We start from the raw sequence: 19857 nt of genomic DNA, 5'->3' as shown, positions 1-19857 counted from the left end.
CTGCATTGTTGACCACAGAATCCCTTATTGTTTCTCTTCTTGAAAGCATCCTGAGATGACAAAGTCCGGAATTTGAGTTAGGAAGCCTGAGGTCTTGATCTGTGTGAGCGTTACATTCCTTGAACACAAAATAAGATATTTGAACTAGTTTATTTCTAAGTGTGTAATATACGTATGCCCATTTTCTGCTCAGATAACACCTTATCTATTAATATTTCACTTTCAATGGATGTGTTTTCCTCTCCCCTAAAATATTCAGGAATGTACATAGTTTAAGGAGATAATTATATAAAAATGAAGGTTCTTGTTTCCCTTCTAGATGATATTAATCATTAACCTGAGTGAAAATTTAAATGTGATCTATTTAAAGGGGAAATGCCATATTCATGGTATGCCTTGATGACTAAAAGTCTTTGAACAAAACCTTTCATTGCATGCTCTGGGAAAAATAGGAAAATACCTTACTGTGCAGCTGAATGCATTCGTGGCTGGTTAAATGGCCAGATACTCATAATACTGATTAACTGAGGAAGGTCTCCAGTGGAATGCCTCTCAGGACTTTGCATTGAACCAATTCGAAATTTCCTGTTATCAATGATTTTCATATTTTAAAACTACATGTCATAACTTGATGTAAGGATAAAAGAATATGTTACTACTTTGAAGTAAATATTTTTCAAATAACAGAGATTGTAATAATGGGCTTAAATCAACAAAAGAGAATTTAATGAGAGACATGTTAGGTAATTCTTGTGTCTAATTTTGAAGAATCAAATACATAAAGTAGAGCAAGTGAAAATTTAGCTTTCTAGCACCTTGAAATTAAATAAGACACAGGTGTTTCTGTTTACAACAAATTCAACAGAAGTCAAGACTGTGTTGGTAGCCAAACAATCTCGTGAAGGATGGGTGAATGTCTGTCTAGACGCTAGACGTGTTTGATCCTGGATCCAGAGAGTCTCCCTGGGTTTCTGTATATAGTCACAATTCAAAGGAATAAGGTCTCATGTTTTTAGTGTCCTATTTCAGAGGGAAAATAATTTAAGTTATCAGATAAAAGTTTACTCTTAATGTTTTTAGGAGTACAAAGAACAATAATGGTGTGTCTAATTTTAGGAATATACATATTTGATGTTACAGTTCAAATAAAAATAATTGAATACTTTCCACTTAGTGATGGTGTAATATCTAGGTACAGAGAACAGCCTTTACTGCAGTACTGTACAGTGAATTTACTGAAGGTTGTATATGGGGACCTGGAAGGGAGTTGATACCCTCACGTGACTTCACTCTGCACACTAGTTCTAAATAGTCAAGTATGTTAGGGCTGTTCCTCCATCTGTGCCTTTGCAATTGCACTCAGAATAAAATCCAAGCTCTTCATGGCCATAAGTCTCTGCATAGTCTGGACTTGCTTACCTTTCCTACCTCACTTTGTGCTATTCTTCCTCTTTTCACAACCCTTTAGCCCTGGTGGTCTTGGAATGAACCCATGAGTACGGTCAGATTCATTTAATGTACCTAAAACAGATTGAAAATGCCTGTAATATGTAGCACATGTGTGCAGAAAATGCAACTCAAGTAACATTGGTATAGCTTTGTCTAGGAAAAATTAAGAAATTTTATAAATACAATATCTAAGTATTACTTATGCAGCTATTTCCCATAGCTGTAATCATCATCTCTTACCAGGGCTTCCTCAAAGCCAGGACTTCTAAGTTAACCAATTCTAACTTTAAAAGGTTTTACCCATAACATCCATCCATTGAAAATATTACAGATCACAGATAATATTTGTCAGGTGGGTCAGTGACAAAACAAAATATTTATTAATTTTTTTTTCTATTTTATTAATGAGCATGATAGGCTGAACTAAAATGTGTATTTCATTCATTTAAAATAAAATCTTTCTAAATCCCTGGGGTTGAAGGTCTGAATAGACTGACAAAAAATGTGGGGAGAAAAGAAATTGAAGATACAGTATTGTGGTATGGTTTTGATTAAAGTGAACATTTTCTGAGCTTTGTAGTTAACGACTTGCATATGGAAATTATAGTTGCTCTTAATCTGCTTTCAGAAGACTGATGCAAATATTAAAAAGTAATGAACTAACAAGATTGTTTGTTAATGCCACATAAAAGTGCTAATTATACACCATTTCCTGACTACAGCTAAACCCAAGAGACATCTTCTAAGAAATTGTTAAATAAGCTTCTTCACTAGAAACATGAATACAGCTGAGTGGCATGATGAATTTCCGTTAAAGGACCTCACTGCTACCTCACCCTTAAAAAAAAAAAAAAAAAGAAAAGAATTACAGAAAAAAATATAACATGTTAAATGTATTCAGGGAGCAAAATTAGTTTGCTCATGTAAAGTGACTCATTAATATATTCACACCTTATACTCAACATATGCTTTAAAGGGTAGATTTCATACTGAACTATATTTAGTCTATATTTGCAGGCTTATATTGTAAGGTTGTTGTGAACTTCAGCATTATTACTTTTAATATTTTAATAGTGTCAGTCATAGCAGTAATTTTCCAAAGTGCGTTTGAAATGTTAGCCTGGTGTTTGGGTTTGAGGATTCTAGCTATATATTTCTACATTATTCCCATTAAGAATATTTTTTATGCAGGTTCAAGAGAGATACTTCATGGGACTTTTTCTTTGTAGAGATACCATTAAAGCAACTGCCTTTTGTCAATTATATTTTTAATTTATTTTTTCATATGAATCCATTTTCCATGTCTAATGGTAGCTTTTTAGCAGGTAATTTATAGTTGATAGCCTGCTGGTCTTTGATCATTTGCTGGGCATGTTGAATGACAATTATTTTTCAATTCTATCAACATCGACATTGTGCTTTCTCTAAACTGGGCTCATGCTTTTTAATGATTTTCCAATCTTATTGAATATGAATGTATTTGGACCCATTGGTTATTAACCTGAACCACAGCTAGTAGCTGCTGCTTCTATGAATAAATTAGAAAAAGGTATCCACTCTGTGTGGACAAATTAGAAAAAGTTGCCTCTCCTCAGGTGTACTGCTTAGCAAGCAGAGTACAAACTGAATTTCAATCCCTACTTTTACCACTTTGGCTAGACACCCTTGTGCAGGATACAAACTGTACAACCATATTCTTGGTAGGCCTGCTCTGAACAGTCATTTTAAAGTGTGATTATCATAAGTCATAGAAAACAATTTATGCTCAGTACTCCGCAGTCAGGGTTAGGTTATATGCAGTTTTAAAATGCTTAAGTCATCCGTGCTTGTCTTAACTTCCAATTTTTAAATTGCTCACGTTCAACAGGAAACAGTGTAGAAGGGCAAGACACTGAGCCAGATATTGTGATAATCCGAGGACCTTTGTTCCTGCCTAGATCAGAAGCATGACTCACCTACATGCTTCTGACATTTTTCTGGCTACAGTTAACACGTGCTGGTCCAGGCTGCTGGAATTAAAACTAGGATCATTGTAGTTCAATGGGAAATCAAGAACTTTGAAATTAGAAAGGATGGCAAAATGAAAGGGTTGTTAAAGTGAACTTATACCTACGTGCACCATGCTGCTTCAGCAGACCTGTCCGCATTTGACCCCCTGCCTGCCTAAACCTGCTATATACTCCAGATCCCATTTTTGGCTCAGCCTCCTGATTCCTAGCCCCTCTTTGCATAGACCCCCCCCCCCCACCCCGCAACTCACTGACGCTCAATGTCTCATGAAAACAAGCGTACAGCCAAGTATCAGATCTTGGCCAACACCACTAAAGTAGGGCCTCATTTCACAAAGGATCAAGAAACCATATGTTGCAAAGGTACAGTGCTCCAGAGTTTGTCTTAAACTCTTTGACATAAACCTCTATAACTACTCCCATCACACTTGATTATTTTCTCACTTTCTCTGAGTACTCATTTATTTAAAATTATGATTACAGAATATTCCATTCTGTTTTCTATTATATTATATAATTGTTTCATTGAAATGTAGAGCTGAAAGAGACCTTAGAAATCATATATGATCTCCTTTTTATCACAACTCCTAAATTTCACTACAAGAGTGAAAATGTTTATTATAAAAATTCAAAAATATAGATAAGCAAAGAGAAGAAAACTGATCGTACTGGCACATACTTTTGAAACTGTTTTCACTTTAAATGCATATACGTTTTCCTTTTTAAAAATTATAGTTCTCTGTTATTGCTCTGACGGTGGCATTATATTCTGTCATCTGAAGGGACCACAATTTAATTGGACAGTTGTCTATTTTGAAAAGTTTAGTTCATTTCTAAGTTTTTCCTGTTATAATGATGAGATGAGCCTGGTTGTAGCTAAAGCTTTATCCAATATCCATGATTATTTCCTTAGGCTAAAGTCCAATATGTGGGATTCTTGGATCAAACAACACTACAATTTTAAGGAATTTGTTTAATATTGTAACATGCTCTCACTAAATGTTCTCCTACTTATGCTCCCATAACTAGTGTGCCCAAACCCTCCCCAGCAATGGATATAATTATGTGAAAAAAACTTTGCCAACTATGAGAGAGAAAAATGTATTTATCTTAATTTATACTTATAAACTATTTTACATGTTTATTAGCCATTTTTCTTTTTTTCTTTTGTAAACTACCTGTTAATGTCACTTATTCATTTTATACGAGGCTATACAATTTTTCTATTGGCTCACAAATTTTGTATTTGTTAATAACATTTAAACCTTTTTCTAGATATCCTGCAAAATTTCTCCAAGCTTTTCATTTGCTTTTAAATTCTGTTTATGATAATTTTGACACAGAGATCTCAGTATTGTAGTGTGTTCTGTTATGATTTTTGACTTTATCGTCATGAGAAGAAAGATCATGGTTACGTAAATATTCATTTATTTCACTTATATTTTCTTCTAGAATTTATGGCCATTTTTATTTTCTTATTTTCATTTATATCTTTAATACATTTGAAACACATTTTGAAGTATGGAATAACAAGAGGATTCTGACTCTGCCACAAAGTCACATTTTGTTCTTGGTCAAATCACTAAATCTCTTGACTCTCAGTTTCTCCACCTGTAAATTGAGAACCTATCAGACCAACAGAAGACATGGAAATTCTAAATACACATGAGCACATGAGAACTCATTCTACTATAAGTGTATGTTTTCTATCACTGAAGGAAAACAAGTGTTTTCTTAGTAATCAGTCACTTCCACAGGTGTCTGCTTGGTTTTTATTTTCTATAGCACCCAATGTAGAGCTACTCATATAGTATGCATTCAATAAACGCACGTTGAATAACTTTAATCTTCAAGCCCATGGATTCTGTGTTTTACACTCTGTTATGTTTGATTTTTTGTTTGTTTGTTTTGACTAAATGAGCCTAAGACCCAAGACCTAAGGCCTCTTACTAGTTTCCCAATTAAGGGTTGACTGACCTTTGTAGGCTCCACTGCTGGCTATGCTAAAAGGATAACAGCATCAAGTTAAATAGAGAGGATAACATTTAGACATTGGAATTGGCATTTTTCTTATATAACTTCACTTCATATCAAATGCCTAAAGGAGAAATGAGCTTTTACACTGTTTTGAAGTGATATGTGCATGGATTCATTTGACTGGTGATGTTAGCAGTGTTAATTAATCATAAAGTTGGACAATTTGAGATGTACATACATTGCAATTGGTTTGTGAAAATGCCTAGCACTGAAGCAATAATGTTTATATAAATTCTGAAGAGATCGTTTTTAAAGCCATATCATTCTGTTAAATTTGGGATCATCTGTGATTTTACTGATAGTCTTTGTAAGACTATCTCATAGATATTTTTTAACTATGAAACATTATTTATATTTGATTATTTTCCTCCAGTTGTGACTTATTACTAATACAAGATGTTTTTAAATTATTTTATTTATGGATAATCAACTTTTTAGTTAGGGCATTAAATAGTATCTTCAGTACATTTGCTGTATATTGCTAATAGCTATTGAGCACCAGTGAGCATTAACAGAACGTGTAAGGATTTTATACCTAGAGGAGGTATAAATATGCCCCCTGGGAAAAATAATAGATTGCTTGGGTTCTGGATGAAGTGTAATTAATAAAGCCAGCAACCCTACCTCAGAAAATTATGGTTTAATAGGAGGGGTGAAAAGGCAAAATTAGAAAATAATCAGTGTACCTCGCTAGGGGAAAAAAAGATTGGAGTTTAAAATTAAAAAGAAAAACAAGTTTAGGGTCTGATATATTTGAGAACTTGAAGAGAGAATGCTTTTTTGTGAGCCTAATTCATTGCACACCCGCTTCACTAATAAAGTAACCTTGATGATGGTGAGTCTGCTTGTCAAGGCCAGTTTGGGGGATTGATGAAACCTAAACTAGAAAGGGCTTCCAGTTTCACATAGGCAATATGAGATTGGCTGCTATCTGAAGAGAGATGATATTTATAGGAAGGAATGAAGCAGTGGAGATAGATTCATTTTTAGGAAGGCTGGATAGTGTTTCTCTAATCACCTCATCCCACCCTCTCAGATGTGTGGCTCCTACACAGAGCCCTTTCTTTCATGAAACACTTAATCCCTGTAACTTCCTTCTTTCCAAACTGCCCCTTTCTGTCTTCTCTGGATTATATTCTCCCATATCCAAATGTATTACTCTTCCCACAGTACTTCCACTATGAAGCTGCTTCCTCTTCTACAGCACTTCATCTCATCTCTTCTCAACTGACAGTGGCGCTGCCCCTCTCTATTTTTAATCCTCTGTCTTTCTCCATCTGTTTTTCTCTTTCTCACATGCACGAGCACCATCCATCAACCTCGATATTCCCTGTGTTGCTTTGCCTCTGAGTCAAAGCTTTTACAATCAGGGTGTTAGATGAAGTCAGTTATAAATGTATATTTCTCAATAAATTATATAATTAAACACTATTAGATGGACAAAGCCCTTTATGATAGGAATGATGGAGTTGTGTGCTTTACAATCTTATTTTACTTGGGGAAAGAGATTTTCAGAGTTGGGAAAAATGTGGTCAGTTTACCTCCATAAAGTATTTCAGGATACTAGTCCATTCTCAAAACAGCAATGGTAGAGTCACTTCATGAAAACAAGTTCCACAGATAGTTTCTTTGAGAAATTGGGATGCTGAGAAAGATTTTCTGAATGGCAGTAAGTTCCCAATGGTGGGTGAGAAAGCATATATATTTAATTAGTCTTTGGCAAGAGTAGCACCTTCTCAAGCACTTAAGAAAATGACTGCATGATGAATCACAATTTTTCTGACTTCTCAAATCTAGACTTGATTTGGTAAATGCTATACATTTCCATTATTATAAGAAAAAATGAACATCATCACAGAGAAACAGATGGGTTCTTTCACTTAATTTAGTCTCATCACTTGCTCTTTCTGTGGGAATATCACTCAATCCAGCTCATTATAAAGAAGACATGCAACGTTTTGTGATAGCTATGGAATTAACCTATGACATGACATAGTGTTCTTGATCTGTGTAAAATTTCTTTTATCTCTGGTTTTGGCCCACTGATCTTGAAATAGAGTCATTTCACGTAGTTCAGTATTAGGTCCTTTAAAAATCAACATCTCTCAATAGCACTTGATAATTCAATGCCATTGTTACAGTACAATGTAATAGTTATGGAAGGATATCTTTCTCCATACATATATGTATGTGTGTATATATATTTTTTATTACTTAGTTATTTAGTGACAGCCATGCAATAAACCACTTGTTCCATAGTAGATGAAGATAGCACCATGATCTCAACCTTAAGACTCCAGTGAAAATAAATTTTTGGTCCTATTTTATGTTTGTTATAATAACTCTCAGAAGAATAACGTGTAATTTTAATGTCATTCTGGTTTATGAAAGACTTTAAAAATGTTATAATTTGAACTTTAACATTTTCAGTATTCTACAGTTTGATTGGCTACATGTGTACCTCTCCCAATCAGGCTACAGAAGTTGTAAACAGTGGAAAATAGAAATGGCTAATTAATCATACTTAGGGACATAGAAAAGGTCAAAGTTGAACAGTTTATTATTATCTTCTAGAGCATATATAGGACATTAAAATTCTAATGCTACAGTCTTGTGACAAAGACTATAATGAGAACTATAAATAATAAACAGTACAACATGAATCATCTTGTAACAATGATTATAACTTAGAACAGGAAATACTTAACCCATTCCCATTACTATCAGGAGAAAGGGCTACTTTGTTGATGTTTTTCTTTCCCTCTTGAGGTTAGGAGCTATTTAAGCCACAGAAAAGAAAGGGAAAACATATATGTTCAAGAGTGTTGAATATATTGAATTATGTGCACTTTCCAAAATGAATAGGATATTTTGGTGTAGGATTAATATTAGCTCATATTGCACCAGAATAATTTAAAATTAGCTATTTTAAGGCAAATCGTGTGTTTTTTAAACATTTTTTTTCTACTTCTTTACTTCTTTTATTTCTTTATTTACTTTGGCTTTGTTGGGTCTTCGTTTCTACACGTGGGCTTTCTCTAGTTGCGGCGAGCGGGGGCTACTCTTCCTGCGGTGCACGGGCTTCTCATTGCGGTGGCTTCTCTTGTTGCGGAGCACAGGCTCTAGGCACGTGGGCTTCAGTAGTTGCAGCACGCAGGCTCAGTTGTTGTGGCTTGTGGGCTCTAAAGCTCAGGCTCAGTAGTTGTGGCGCACGGGCTTAGTTGCTCCGTGGCATGTGGCATCTTCCCGGACCAGGGACGAACCCGTGTCCCCTGCATTGGCAGGCGGATTCTTAACCACTGCACCGCCAGGGAAGCCCCAAATCATGTGTTTAAAATGGGTGTTTTGCTGTCATTGAGGATGGTGGCACCTATGATAAGATAATACAGTATTTCTATACGGAAGCTGTGAATAAACAAAAATATTTGCATTTCACTTGCATTTAACAACAGGATTCCAGGCTTATTTGATACTTGTGTTTACTGAAACCTGTTATATAGGCACAGAGCTCAGCATAAACTAAAGAAAATGTATTTATCCTACACCACAGAGGTATAAAGGAAACTTCAACGCCTCAGTTTGCTAATAGTTATTTTTTGTTGCATACTGTAGGTGCTCAGTGTTTCGAAATGGCATAGAAAATAACATGCAGAGGGTATTAGGGAAGAGAACAGAGGGTTTAAAAAGAGCAGCTTGTGTTGGTGGCACTTTCTTGTTACAGTAAATTTGTCATGGATTGCTGCAATTGTGAGTAAAGTCTTTCTGAGCGCTTATCGGAGCTACTTCCTTTGAGAAGGAAAACGTATCCTGTTCTGCTGTCACTTACCACACCTTTTGGCAACTCCCCAGAGATGCAGCACTGCCGTTGACACAACAACTTGATTTCTTGTCAAAATATCTTTTAACATCTGGCTCAAAAGATATTTTTGATGACTATAAGCATGCCCAACTCCTCTGTTCATTAAGGCTGAAAATTCAATAAGTGTTTGGTACGCTGGGACTAAGCTACCTCATAGCGAGCAGCTGTCAAATGATTTGCTGAATGCTTCTGCTCAACCCACCACGGTGAATTGATGGAACTGCGCCAGCTTCAGGACAGAGTGAGGGGAATCTTAGCAAGCTCCATCCACATGCTCCTTTTATCCAGTGCTCCTTGCACTGTCACCTGTAAATTTAGAACAATCTATTCTGAATCAAATGGAGAAAAAGAAACTTCATGGATCCATGTGGCTTTTTTTCCCAGAGTAGTGAAGAACCTACGATTGGTGCTAAAAACACATGAATGGTTTTGCTTATAGGCTAGGTGCCTTTTGGATCTGTAGGTTTTGTCAACCATTAACTGACTGCTTACATCACCTACATCATCAGCTCTGCGCATGAAAAACGCTCATAGGAAGAATCATCCTCTAAAGATATTTCTAATTTAGTGGTTCTTCATAGACAAGTGTCGGTGTGTTTTAGGACCACTGTGTGAATGAAGTTGTATAGTGGTCAGAATGGCCATCCTTCCACCCTGCATGCTGTGCCCATATCTTTGTCACTAGAATTTGAAAAAGCTCCCATCTGGGCTTTTGATAATCTCTCAGAGCCATCATGATAATGGGGTGCTGTAGCACTTATGAAGAGTACAAACATAGCAGTGTCAGAGAAAATAATTCCACATGAGTGAAATGTTTTCATTTGCCCTTAAAAGTTCTGAGTATATAATACCCTTTGTTTCAAGAATGGGTGAAGGATTCAGCCCAGTTCCATCTTGTCCCCGGACTTCTATTAAGCCAGCCCTATCTATACCATGTACTTAGCAACAGCGAAATGCTGAGAGACAAACACTAGTTGTAGTGTGAAATTCAAATGACTTTTATTTAAATTGAAAACAATACTTAAAACTGCATTTAGAGTCAAAACCCTTTTGTTTATAAAAATTGTAAGGAGTATTCCTAGGTAAGGCAAAGTTATTACTAGGTTAACAAGACCAGATTTGACTTTGGACTTTACTCTTTGAACAAACTGTAGAGAATGGAGAAAAAAAAAAGTTATTTACAGAAAACAATATCTACATATGTACTCAGAGGTACAAAGACAAAGCAATGTGTAGAACTCTCCCATCTCCCCTGCCCCTTTTCTTTCTTAACTTTTCAGCCTGGTTCTGCCTCTAACTGGCTGTGAAATGTTGGCTCTGTTACTCTCACCTCAGTCTCATCTGGCTACTTTTAGTGTTTGGGCATTTTTCTCTATTATCTGGACTTGGGTCTACCTTCTGGACCCTATCTTCATTCACCCATCCTGCACTGAGCAACCCCCATAACCTTAGGTAGGTAGGAATTCCCCACCCCGGACTCTCCAAGTCTAACAAGAACCCAGTGCCGCCTCCCCACGGTCACAGCTGCAAGCCATTGGTAGGGATTCAACTAAGCTACTTACAAAACACTGGCACATTACTGCTTTCATTTCCTTAAAAGTAGAAAACAAAATCCAAGGCTTCAGCTCCCAGAGTGGCATTTTTAAAAATAATTCACAATATTTCAAAGTTTAGAACCTTTATTGAATTTCCAAGTATGTAAGGCACATTAGTGCTAAACAGGCTGCAAGAGGGTAGGGGGTTTCAAATATAAAAACATAAATGAGTAACTTTCACCTCTTTTCCCAACCGTTTTTTTTCCCCTCCTTCCTTTTTTTGCCATCAGTTGTTCTCTCTGTTTGAGGATGCAGGAGCCGGCATTCCCCAGGAAGGGAAATTGGCAAAATAGGAAGGCAGTGGAGGACCAAATATCGGGGGAGGAGCAAAAGCCACAGGCATAGCGAGAAACGGATTGAAACTTGGAGGTCGAGGAGGAATGAAGCAATGGGCAGTAGCGCAAGAAGGTAAACCTGCAGTGCTGGACGACAAGGGCATAGGCCTTGGCCAGTTCTCCACGGGGTGCCGCGGGCCTCCCAGTGGAAAGGAAACATGAGCCAACCTTTCCTTGCAGGTCACTCTCGTACTTCCTGGAGGCACCTCCATCATTATCCCTGATCTAAGGGTGGGGATAGGTGGCGGGCCTCTTACTTGAGAGCCCCTGGATGGAACGAATCCTTGACCCCTTGGCAAAGCCACATATAACCTTGCATTACTGCCACCTCTCTCAGTGCCCCCGTTGCTGACCCTCGTCCCCCCCGCCATCAGTGCGGGAGGGCCGCCAGAGAATTCCCGGGCCACATTAATAGCATCCTGTCCCCTCTGCCTCCGGCCTGCCAGCCCCTCCGAGCTATTTACTTCTGCTGTTGCTAGGGACTCTTCCGCAACAGCAGGTGGTGGCCCATAGGGGGGTTTGAGAGCTCTCGAACCGTCGACAGGAATGCAGGATTCTGTTCTCTCTGAGGGACGCTCCAGTTGCTCTCTTGCCAGATCGGTCAGTACATTGAAGGGAGGTCTCAGGGGGGCGCGAGGGAGGCCCCAGGACTCCGCATCATCCTTCTGCATGGAACTCGGACACGGGAGGCGCACGCCGGGGCGCAGCTCCGGGTTCCCGTGTTCGTCGGCAGCTACTGCTGTGGGTGAAGGGGCGTGCCCTCCAAGGCTTGCCAAAACAGAAATAAATAGGTTAATAAAAATGAAAATGCGGTGACCAGAAAATATCTGAAATATGTGATTGATCGAATTCTCTGGAATACACGGTGGGAAAAGGGAGAGCCCGATCTCCTCCCAGGTGTAGTCAGCAAACACTTCTTCGATTCACTTGCCCTTCACCAGGCGGCCTCTTTAGCATCAGGCTTTGTCGTTTCCCTTTATGGCTGACCTGTGGCTCCACCCCGTTCCCCATATTCCCACCTCCTCAAGGCAACAAGGCAGCCTAGAAGACTCAGAGAGCTTCCTTAAAAGCTGCAGTGCGAAGGCACGCTAGATAAACAGAGGAGACACCAGCTCTTTCAGTCCCAGGAGGATCTATGATCCACTAAACCCATCATTTAGATTCTGGTAGCAGTGCTCTGGAAAGTCTTATGAGGGAAAACATTTTTTTTTCTCCACAGAAGTCGAAGAAAGGTTAGTTATGCTAACAAACACTCCACTTGGTTTCTCTTTCATGAAGCATCATTCAACATTTACACCAACTTTTGTTAAAATTTTCTTTCATTCAACCCATACCACGCCCTAGAGTAAGAATTTCCTCATATTTAAACCCCACAATTTAGACTAAGGATTTGCAACTTCAAAATTACATTTAAGACTCCAGTATTCTTAGTACCTGAATTTATGTCCTTCACGCTTCTGTCTGTGATCCCCTTCGCATCCTTCGCAACCCACCCCTCCCTGTTGTCCGTGTCGCACTCACACAGGAAAACTATTCAAATTGCCTTTTGCCTTCAACTTAAACAGTTGTACACAGTTTTGTACTTACACATTTTCAATACACGCCATGGAGAAATTTGATCAGCAAAGCCTTCTTGAGGTGATGGAGAAAACCAGCTGAACGCCCACGCCAAGCCAACTCAGTCTGGAGAAATGACTGGTGCTTCTTTAGAGCAGCTTGGCAGGTCGAATGAAGCCAGGGACCAACTGCTTCTTTCTAGATTTGGAGTCCTCTTTATGAGGTTACCAGTTGCTAGGGAAGGGAGGGAGAAAAGGAGCCAGGAGGAGGAGGAGTGGATAAATCTGTGACACTCCTCTGAAGCTAAATGTATGATTCCTTTTTGCACAGTAGTAGATGAATTTAAAGGCATTCGCTACATTAACCCTGTTGCAGTCCAATTAGAAAGACAAATCATCAAGACGATTTTAGAAGAATCATGGTGGCATGGTCTTTTGTTAAGAGTTATTTCTGAAGTTTTATTTAGAAAAGGTAGTTGTCAAATCTCCTCTTCCAGGGTGGAATTACAAACATTGAGCAGAGTACCATGCCTAATCTTGTAATTTAAACTTCCAGTTAGGGGGTGCATACTATTAACTTGGTGGAGAACAGAGTTTGGGGGGTTAAATTGCTTTGCAGTCTGAGTCTCACTTGTGAAGATGAAACAAGGATAGCACTATAAAAAAAGTCCCTCTAAGAATCATATTGGCTTTTACTTTTTAGCCCCTCAATTTGCAATTCTTCCCTTCATCCTACCTTCTAGTTTATTGGCTCAGTATGGTGTATATGTGTGTGTGTGTGTGTGTGTGTGTGTGTACACACATATTTCCCAGAATAGAGTTCTGGAAACTTCCCTGCAAGTGAGAGGGGAAATAAAAGGCATAGGAGATAACATCAATTTACAAATATTAGCTCAGATTTTGCCTTGTAACTTTTTGCATAAGGCACTTTCTGTTCTTCCAGCCTAAATTTCTTCCCCCTCCCTACCTTAAGCAAGTATACTTCCTCAGCTTTTATTTTCTGCCAACGATCTACAGATTAATTGCTCTGAAATTACGACGGCCATCCCCTGATCTAAGATTACTAATCTTGCTCTAGGATAAAGCCAAAAACTTGGCCCACTTCCTTAAATTCACCTAAGATTTGTGCTGTTCAGACTAGACTTCAAAGACCTTAAAATAACTTTCTTTATTCCCAATATCAGAATATGCTGCATATGCTGTTACATTTCAACATTTCAACAGCCATATATATATATATATATATATATATATATATATATATATTTCAATTTATATGTGGAATGTGTGTGCGCGGGCATGCGTGTGTGCAGTGGGTAGGTACAAGATACTAATGCAAAGGAATGGTCACTGCTGTGAAGCAACAGACTCATAATAGAAATGACCTTTTGGGTCTCTAAGTCCACATCTTCCTGCCAGGGTGCCTTGTCCCTGTCTATACACTATCGAGTTTTCTTTATCTCATTGAAAGATGAAAGCGGCATGTTTCCAAAACTTCTCCCAGAGGAATCTGTCCCCTTGCCTAGCATGGCTCACTGTTAAGAAATATCTTGATTCTCCAGCTTCAGTTACTATTTTTCTTTAGTTTATTATTTCCTTGTCCTTATGTAAAAGAAAAGTTATTATTAGCAATGTAATTGTGGTAGAGCCTTAAAGCCCTTTTAACACTTGCCATATCAGAGGGAATAATGAAACTTGGGTCAATGCCTGCTAATAGTTGGTAAGTCGTATTTACATAGTTTATATTTGAGAGCTTGCATTTTTTTCTGAATAATGGCAAGGAATCCCCAGGAAACCCTTTTATGACTATCAAACTATTGCAATAATTGGCTGTTTTTAGCTAGAAATGCCTATTTAGTAAAGTATCGCCTTAATTGGATTACGTGAGAGTGAAATGTAATATAGACAGCAAATAGCTGGGCAGAGTGACAAAGCCAATGGCACCTTAGAATTTTCCAAAACCATAATAGATATTATAAATTTATGGATTCTAGCTCAGATGTTGCCTTGCAACTTGTTTGCTTTTGTGCAATGAATGTTTGTTGAATACCTACTGCATGCATTCACTATTTGGTTTAGTGTGGATTATACCACAAAAGTTAAATATGCAACTGGTAGTGACTTCAAGGAATATTCAAACTTTCTGGGGGGAGAGAAAAACATCTATAAAAGAAGAATGCAATAAGAAAGAATAGACACAGACTATTAGCTGTCATTTTCCACAATGGAAATTCAGAAGAAGAAGCTATAATTTTAGGCAAAAGTAGTTGTGAAATATTTCATGTGGGGTTGGGGCTTGAGTTGTGTTTTTAAGGGTGGGTGCAATATTCCATATCAAGAACAGGTATGAAGGGGACTTCCCTGGTGGTCTAGTGGTTGAGAATCCGCCTTCCAATGCAGGGGACGTGGTTCAATCCCTGGTTGGGGAACTAAGATCCCAGATGTTGTGGGGGAACTAAGATCCCAGATGTTGTGGGGCAACTAAGCCCACGTGCCGCAACTACAGAGCCCATGCGCTCTGGAGCCCACGCTCCACAACTAGAGAGAAGCCTGCGTGCCGCAACCAAAGATCTCGCGTGCTGCAATTAAGACCCAATGCAGCCAAAAATAAATTTAAAAAAAGAAGAAGAAAAAGAACAGGTATGGAGGTAGGAATGAAGGGGAAAATTTGGAATTTTGTCATTCAGATTTTTAATCCAAACTGGGCTCATATTTGGCAGAAATAGAAGTTTAAAGAGCCAATTGGACCCTCTAGAGATAGCAAGATCAGCCAGAAAACTAGTAAAGTTGTACCCAGCAGGGAATATTTGAAGGCACTCAGATTTTATAGTTAAAGATAAAACTAGAATCATCTCAAAACCTACTTTTTGACACAAAGCTGTTAGCTGCTTCAATTATCCACTGAGCTCTGAAAATGAAGTAATAAAGTGTATACTTTTTGTTGTTGTTTCTTTGAATAACTGTTTTGGGGAGGAAAAAATGAGTAATGGAAGTTGAGGATTTGCCAAAAAGTAGCTTAGCTGTGAAAGTAGCTAAACTATAAATGCCTTTCATTACCCATGGCCTCTAATTTCATGACACAGCTCCAGCTATCACTCTCATATCTCTCAAAAGGTTTTGAGGACTTTATTGAAATGCTAAGTGAGAACCATGCAAAGAGATATATTTACATTTGCCCAGCAATTACGAGGTCATTAAAAATGTGGTTGTACTGCCAAAATGATGTTGTTGGTTGTTTTTCAAAGAAATTTTGCAGATGCGTAAGTACAGGCAAAGTATCATTTAAAATACATCCTTTCTTTTTTGCTAGAAAAAGAATCCAGGAGATAGAGACATAAGGATGATTTTCTCTCTTTCCATCAGGCTAATAAGAAGGTGATGAAGAGATTGTCATGCTGATCTCTGGGGAGACAGTTGTCAAAAGATCTCATCCATTAACTCGCTTTCAAAATGTAATGTAGCTATGCCTGTGGAAAGCTCTCAGTTTAGAATGTCTAAAAGTACCTCTAGAAGATAGACCAGATATTTTGAAGGGTGTGTTGCTATTTAATTCAGTGTATTAAGAAGCATGAGATTAATGAAGGCATGGTACTACCCCAGAATGGGCCAGACAGAAATATTCAGTTGCACAACTATAGGCAGTACTCCTGTCCTCTCTGCCACCAGCTGTCCTGCAAACTCTATGTGGTAAGTGACAAGGGTGAACAGGTGAGAGTGTGGTTACTTCACTACCCGTACTGGCAAAAGCAACTAACAACACATGCCTCACTGTTGGACCGATGTGTATGGAGATCAATAGACTACTATTGCTTTTCTCAAGTTCTTTGCTCGAGACTTTTAAAAAATTGTTTTAAACAGGTAATTTATGGCAATGACTCCAAAACAGATTATTTTCTTATAGAAATCAGAAGCTATCAGAAATTCCTTCAACAGATCACTCTAATTTTTCTTGATCTCCTGAGAGTCAGAACTAGAAATTAAGTAACAGCTGGGCAAGCCAGATGAGAAAAATGAAGAAGGAAAAGGAAACTGAGATTTTTTTTTCTTTTACTACTTACTCTATGCCAGATATTTAATACACTTCCTCTCATTTAATATTCACAGCAAACTTTTAAGGCCGTTACTATTATTATATCTATTTTATAGATGAAGATAAAGACAGGGAGAAGTTTAAGTAGTTTTTTCCAAGGTCCCACAGCTAGTAAACAGCAGACAATGTTGAGACACAGACAATCTGACATCAGAGCCCGTATTTCTTCCATTCAACCACGTGGCCTCCTGACTATAGTTCTAGGTGAATCACATAGGTGGCTCAGATCAAAACATCTGATCCAGATGTGTACCAGATCCGAGTTTAGTTTATTTAATGCATGTACTCACTGACACTCATCCTAATATAGTTCTGCAATGAAGAAATCATACAAATTGCAGTGCATCTCAGAAAGCCTGCCCATGCAGGAACGTAGCAAGTGACTGAAGATTAGGCATTTGGTGGCAGTCCAGCAAGAGGATGAGGACTAAAAGTCCTCTCATGGAGCGAATAGGGTTGGTGACAGAGAAAAGAACTTAGTCATAGGACAGCACTGAGTGATCATTACTAATGAATTAATTTTAATATGTGCTCAGTATGACCAGTATTAAAATTAAATTGATTTTGAGTTTTTGAACTGCAGGTATAGGGTTGCTCAGACTATTTCTATGTCACTAAGGTGGGACTGAGCTTATAATCGTGGTTAGTTCATCCATCTTCCAGTATTGGAGCAAGTGGGAGAACATAGAGTTAATCGTGTGTGTGTGTTGGGTGAAGTGGGGGTGGGGAGAGGTGAGTTGTCCAAGTGACCTATTAATGATAACTCTGGAGAATACCTTTCTGAATTAGGAAAATATATTAATTAAAAAATAAAACAAAATTAATGTATTTTATGTTCACATGGATATATATTATAAATTAAGATATAAACATGGACTAATAAGTAAAATGAGGAAAGTTAATGAAAAAAGTTGCTTTACAGTAGCCCATTAGACCATAAGTTTATAACAATTAGACACACACACACACACACACACACACACACACACACATGAAAGGGAATTGAAGGCATACTTAATTTCTTGAGCACTAAGTTTAAAAAACAAAAACTATTTTAGATTAGTTTCTTCTTGCTTATAATTAAGACAGTGTAAATTCATGCTGAAAACATTTTATCAAGCTTTATTAAGAATGAATCATATGTGCCAACTTTTGAAGGGCTTTGGTTCTGGAATCAGAGGAACACAGACCTGGGTTCAAATCTCAGCTTTACTACTTACTGGCTTTGTGACCTTGGGCAGGTTGCTTAACTTCTCTGAACCTCATTCTCCTCATTTGTGAAGTAGGATTATAGAGAGAATTATATTAAAGCATGTGTGAAAAGTGACTGTTACAAACTAGGTGATTAAAATATAATCCCTTTCCTTGTGCATATTTGACTCAGTTTTCTTATATGTAAAATGGGAATGATGATGCCTCTTACCTATTTCAGGGCTGTTCAGGAAATTAAATATGATAATTATATGGAATCACTTTGCAATCTGTAAATCACTGTACATAGGTTAATAAAACCATGGGTTATATTTCAGGGGCAGGAAGATTTGGGGACACATTTTAAATATCACTGTGTAGGTAGCCACCTATTTCGCCTACCCGTAAGGCCGTTCTTCATCTCCTGAATCATTAAGGTGGGGAGGATTAACCACAGTATTAAGAAAAAACCCATGGTGTAAAATGCTTTAAACGTTTCAATTGGTGCTACATAAATCTCACCCATTGTTGTATTTAATGCAGTAGCTGTGTTAGAATAAAGAGTCTGCACTTTTGTATTTGACTATATATTTAATTGGACTTCAGAATCTTGTGTTGCACATCAGGAATCACTGAAAACCCCTGTGATGATTAGAATGAAAAGCCTTTAAAAAAAAAAAAACAACAAGAAGGTTGCTTGGCTTCCTGATAGTGCAGATTTGATTTATTGATTCTCTGAACGATTTGCTACTTTAAAGAAAATATAGGAACCACAGATATAAATAAGTTCATAGGTCACCTGAAATATGCAATAGCCCATATCTCCACTTGCTCTGGTTTGGCCATATGCAGAATGACCCAGTGCCTCTGGAAGGGTTCATCACTTTGGTTCAGATAGTACTATAGAGCTGTTGAAACTTTAATGCCTGAGTGAGATTCCTCCATTATCTTCTAGTAATCTTAGAAGAGACACTTTCCCATTGCCTGGCCCTCCAGAGTCTGATCTTTTCTTCTGATCAATTCTTCCCCTAAATAAACACACTTATCAATTCATGTCTCTAAAAGCTGAAAGTGGAGGATCTGGGGATCTTATTAAAATAGCAGGTTCGCAGGCTCCACCTCTAAGATTCTGATTTAGCTGATCTGTAGTGAAGTACAGTTATCTGCAGTTTAAATCCTTAATGATTCTGATGTGGGGTTCTTTGGATCACAATAGAGAAATACCGACTAGATGGTCTTTTAGCCTTGAAGCCTAGCATTTTGAGGACGAATCCAGCCTTCAAGTGGATACTCTTATTCTCTAGGTCTAACCAACTGACTACAGGAGCACTAGAACATAAAACCCTTTTGACCACACCCCATGCCTTCAGTTCCTTTTTGTTTCATAAACCTCCAAATACCATGATTAGTTTTGAACAGATGTGTTGAGTTTAGTTCATCTAGAGCAGCAATTCTGAGTGTGGTCTGGGGAAAACTGGGGTCCCCAAGATCCTTTCCAAAAGTCCACAAGGTCAAAATATTTTCATCATTGTATGAAGGCATTATTTGCTTTTTTCACTCTCATTCTCTCACTAGTGTACAGTGGCGTTTTCCAGAGGCTGCTTGATATGTGATGTCATTGCTTCGAGATTAATGAAACCTGTGGTTCTATATCCTGTGTTTTAAAACTTTTTCTGTTTTAATTTCTAATATGGTAATTATTGATAGATATAACCCACCCAAACAAAAACTCTTTG

The 19857-nt window shown here is 37.9% G+C and overlaps 1 protein-coding gene across 1 annotated transcript; it reads right to left on the bottom strand.

The window, feature by feature from the left end:
* Positions 1 to 10336: 10336 nt before the first annotated feature.
* PRR32 (proline rich 32) lies at positions 10337 to 15269 on the bottom strand. The gene is made up of 2 exons (XM_082446845.1): positions 12872 to 15269; positions 10337 to 12052 (listed from the first exon to the last, which is right to left on the bottom strand). Exons 1-2 carry the CDS (start codon positions 12889 to 12891, stop codon positions 11176 to 11178), a joined length of 897 nt encoding a protein of 298 aa, XP_082302971.1. The 5' UTR covers positions 12892 to 15269; the 3' UTR covers positions 10337 to 11175.
* Positions 15270 to 19857: the final 4588 nt, after the last annotated feature.

The sequence above is a fragment of the Balaenoptera physalus genome, assembly GCF_965194825.1.
Source record: "Balaenoptera physalus genome assembly, chromosome: X".
In the NCBI taxonomy this organism is placed as follows: Eukaryota; Metazoa; Chordata; class Mammalia; order Artiodactyla; family Balaenopteridae; genus Balaenoptera; species Balaenoptera physalus.
The sequence above is the reverse complement of the archived record's forward strand: the minus strand, read 5'-3'. Positions and strand labels throughout refer to the sequence as shown.

Bases quoted from the DNA above. Each gene is read 5' to 3' on its own strand.
- PRR32 (XM_082446845.1), bottom strand. From the start codon at position 12,891: ATGGCGTGTATTGAAAATGT. The intron at 12,053-12,871 runs GTAAGTACAAAA...TGTTTTGGCAAG, and splicing joins ATGGCGTGTATTGAAAATGT to CCTTGGAGGGCACGCCCCTT.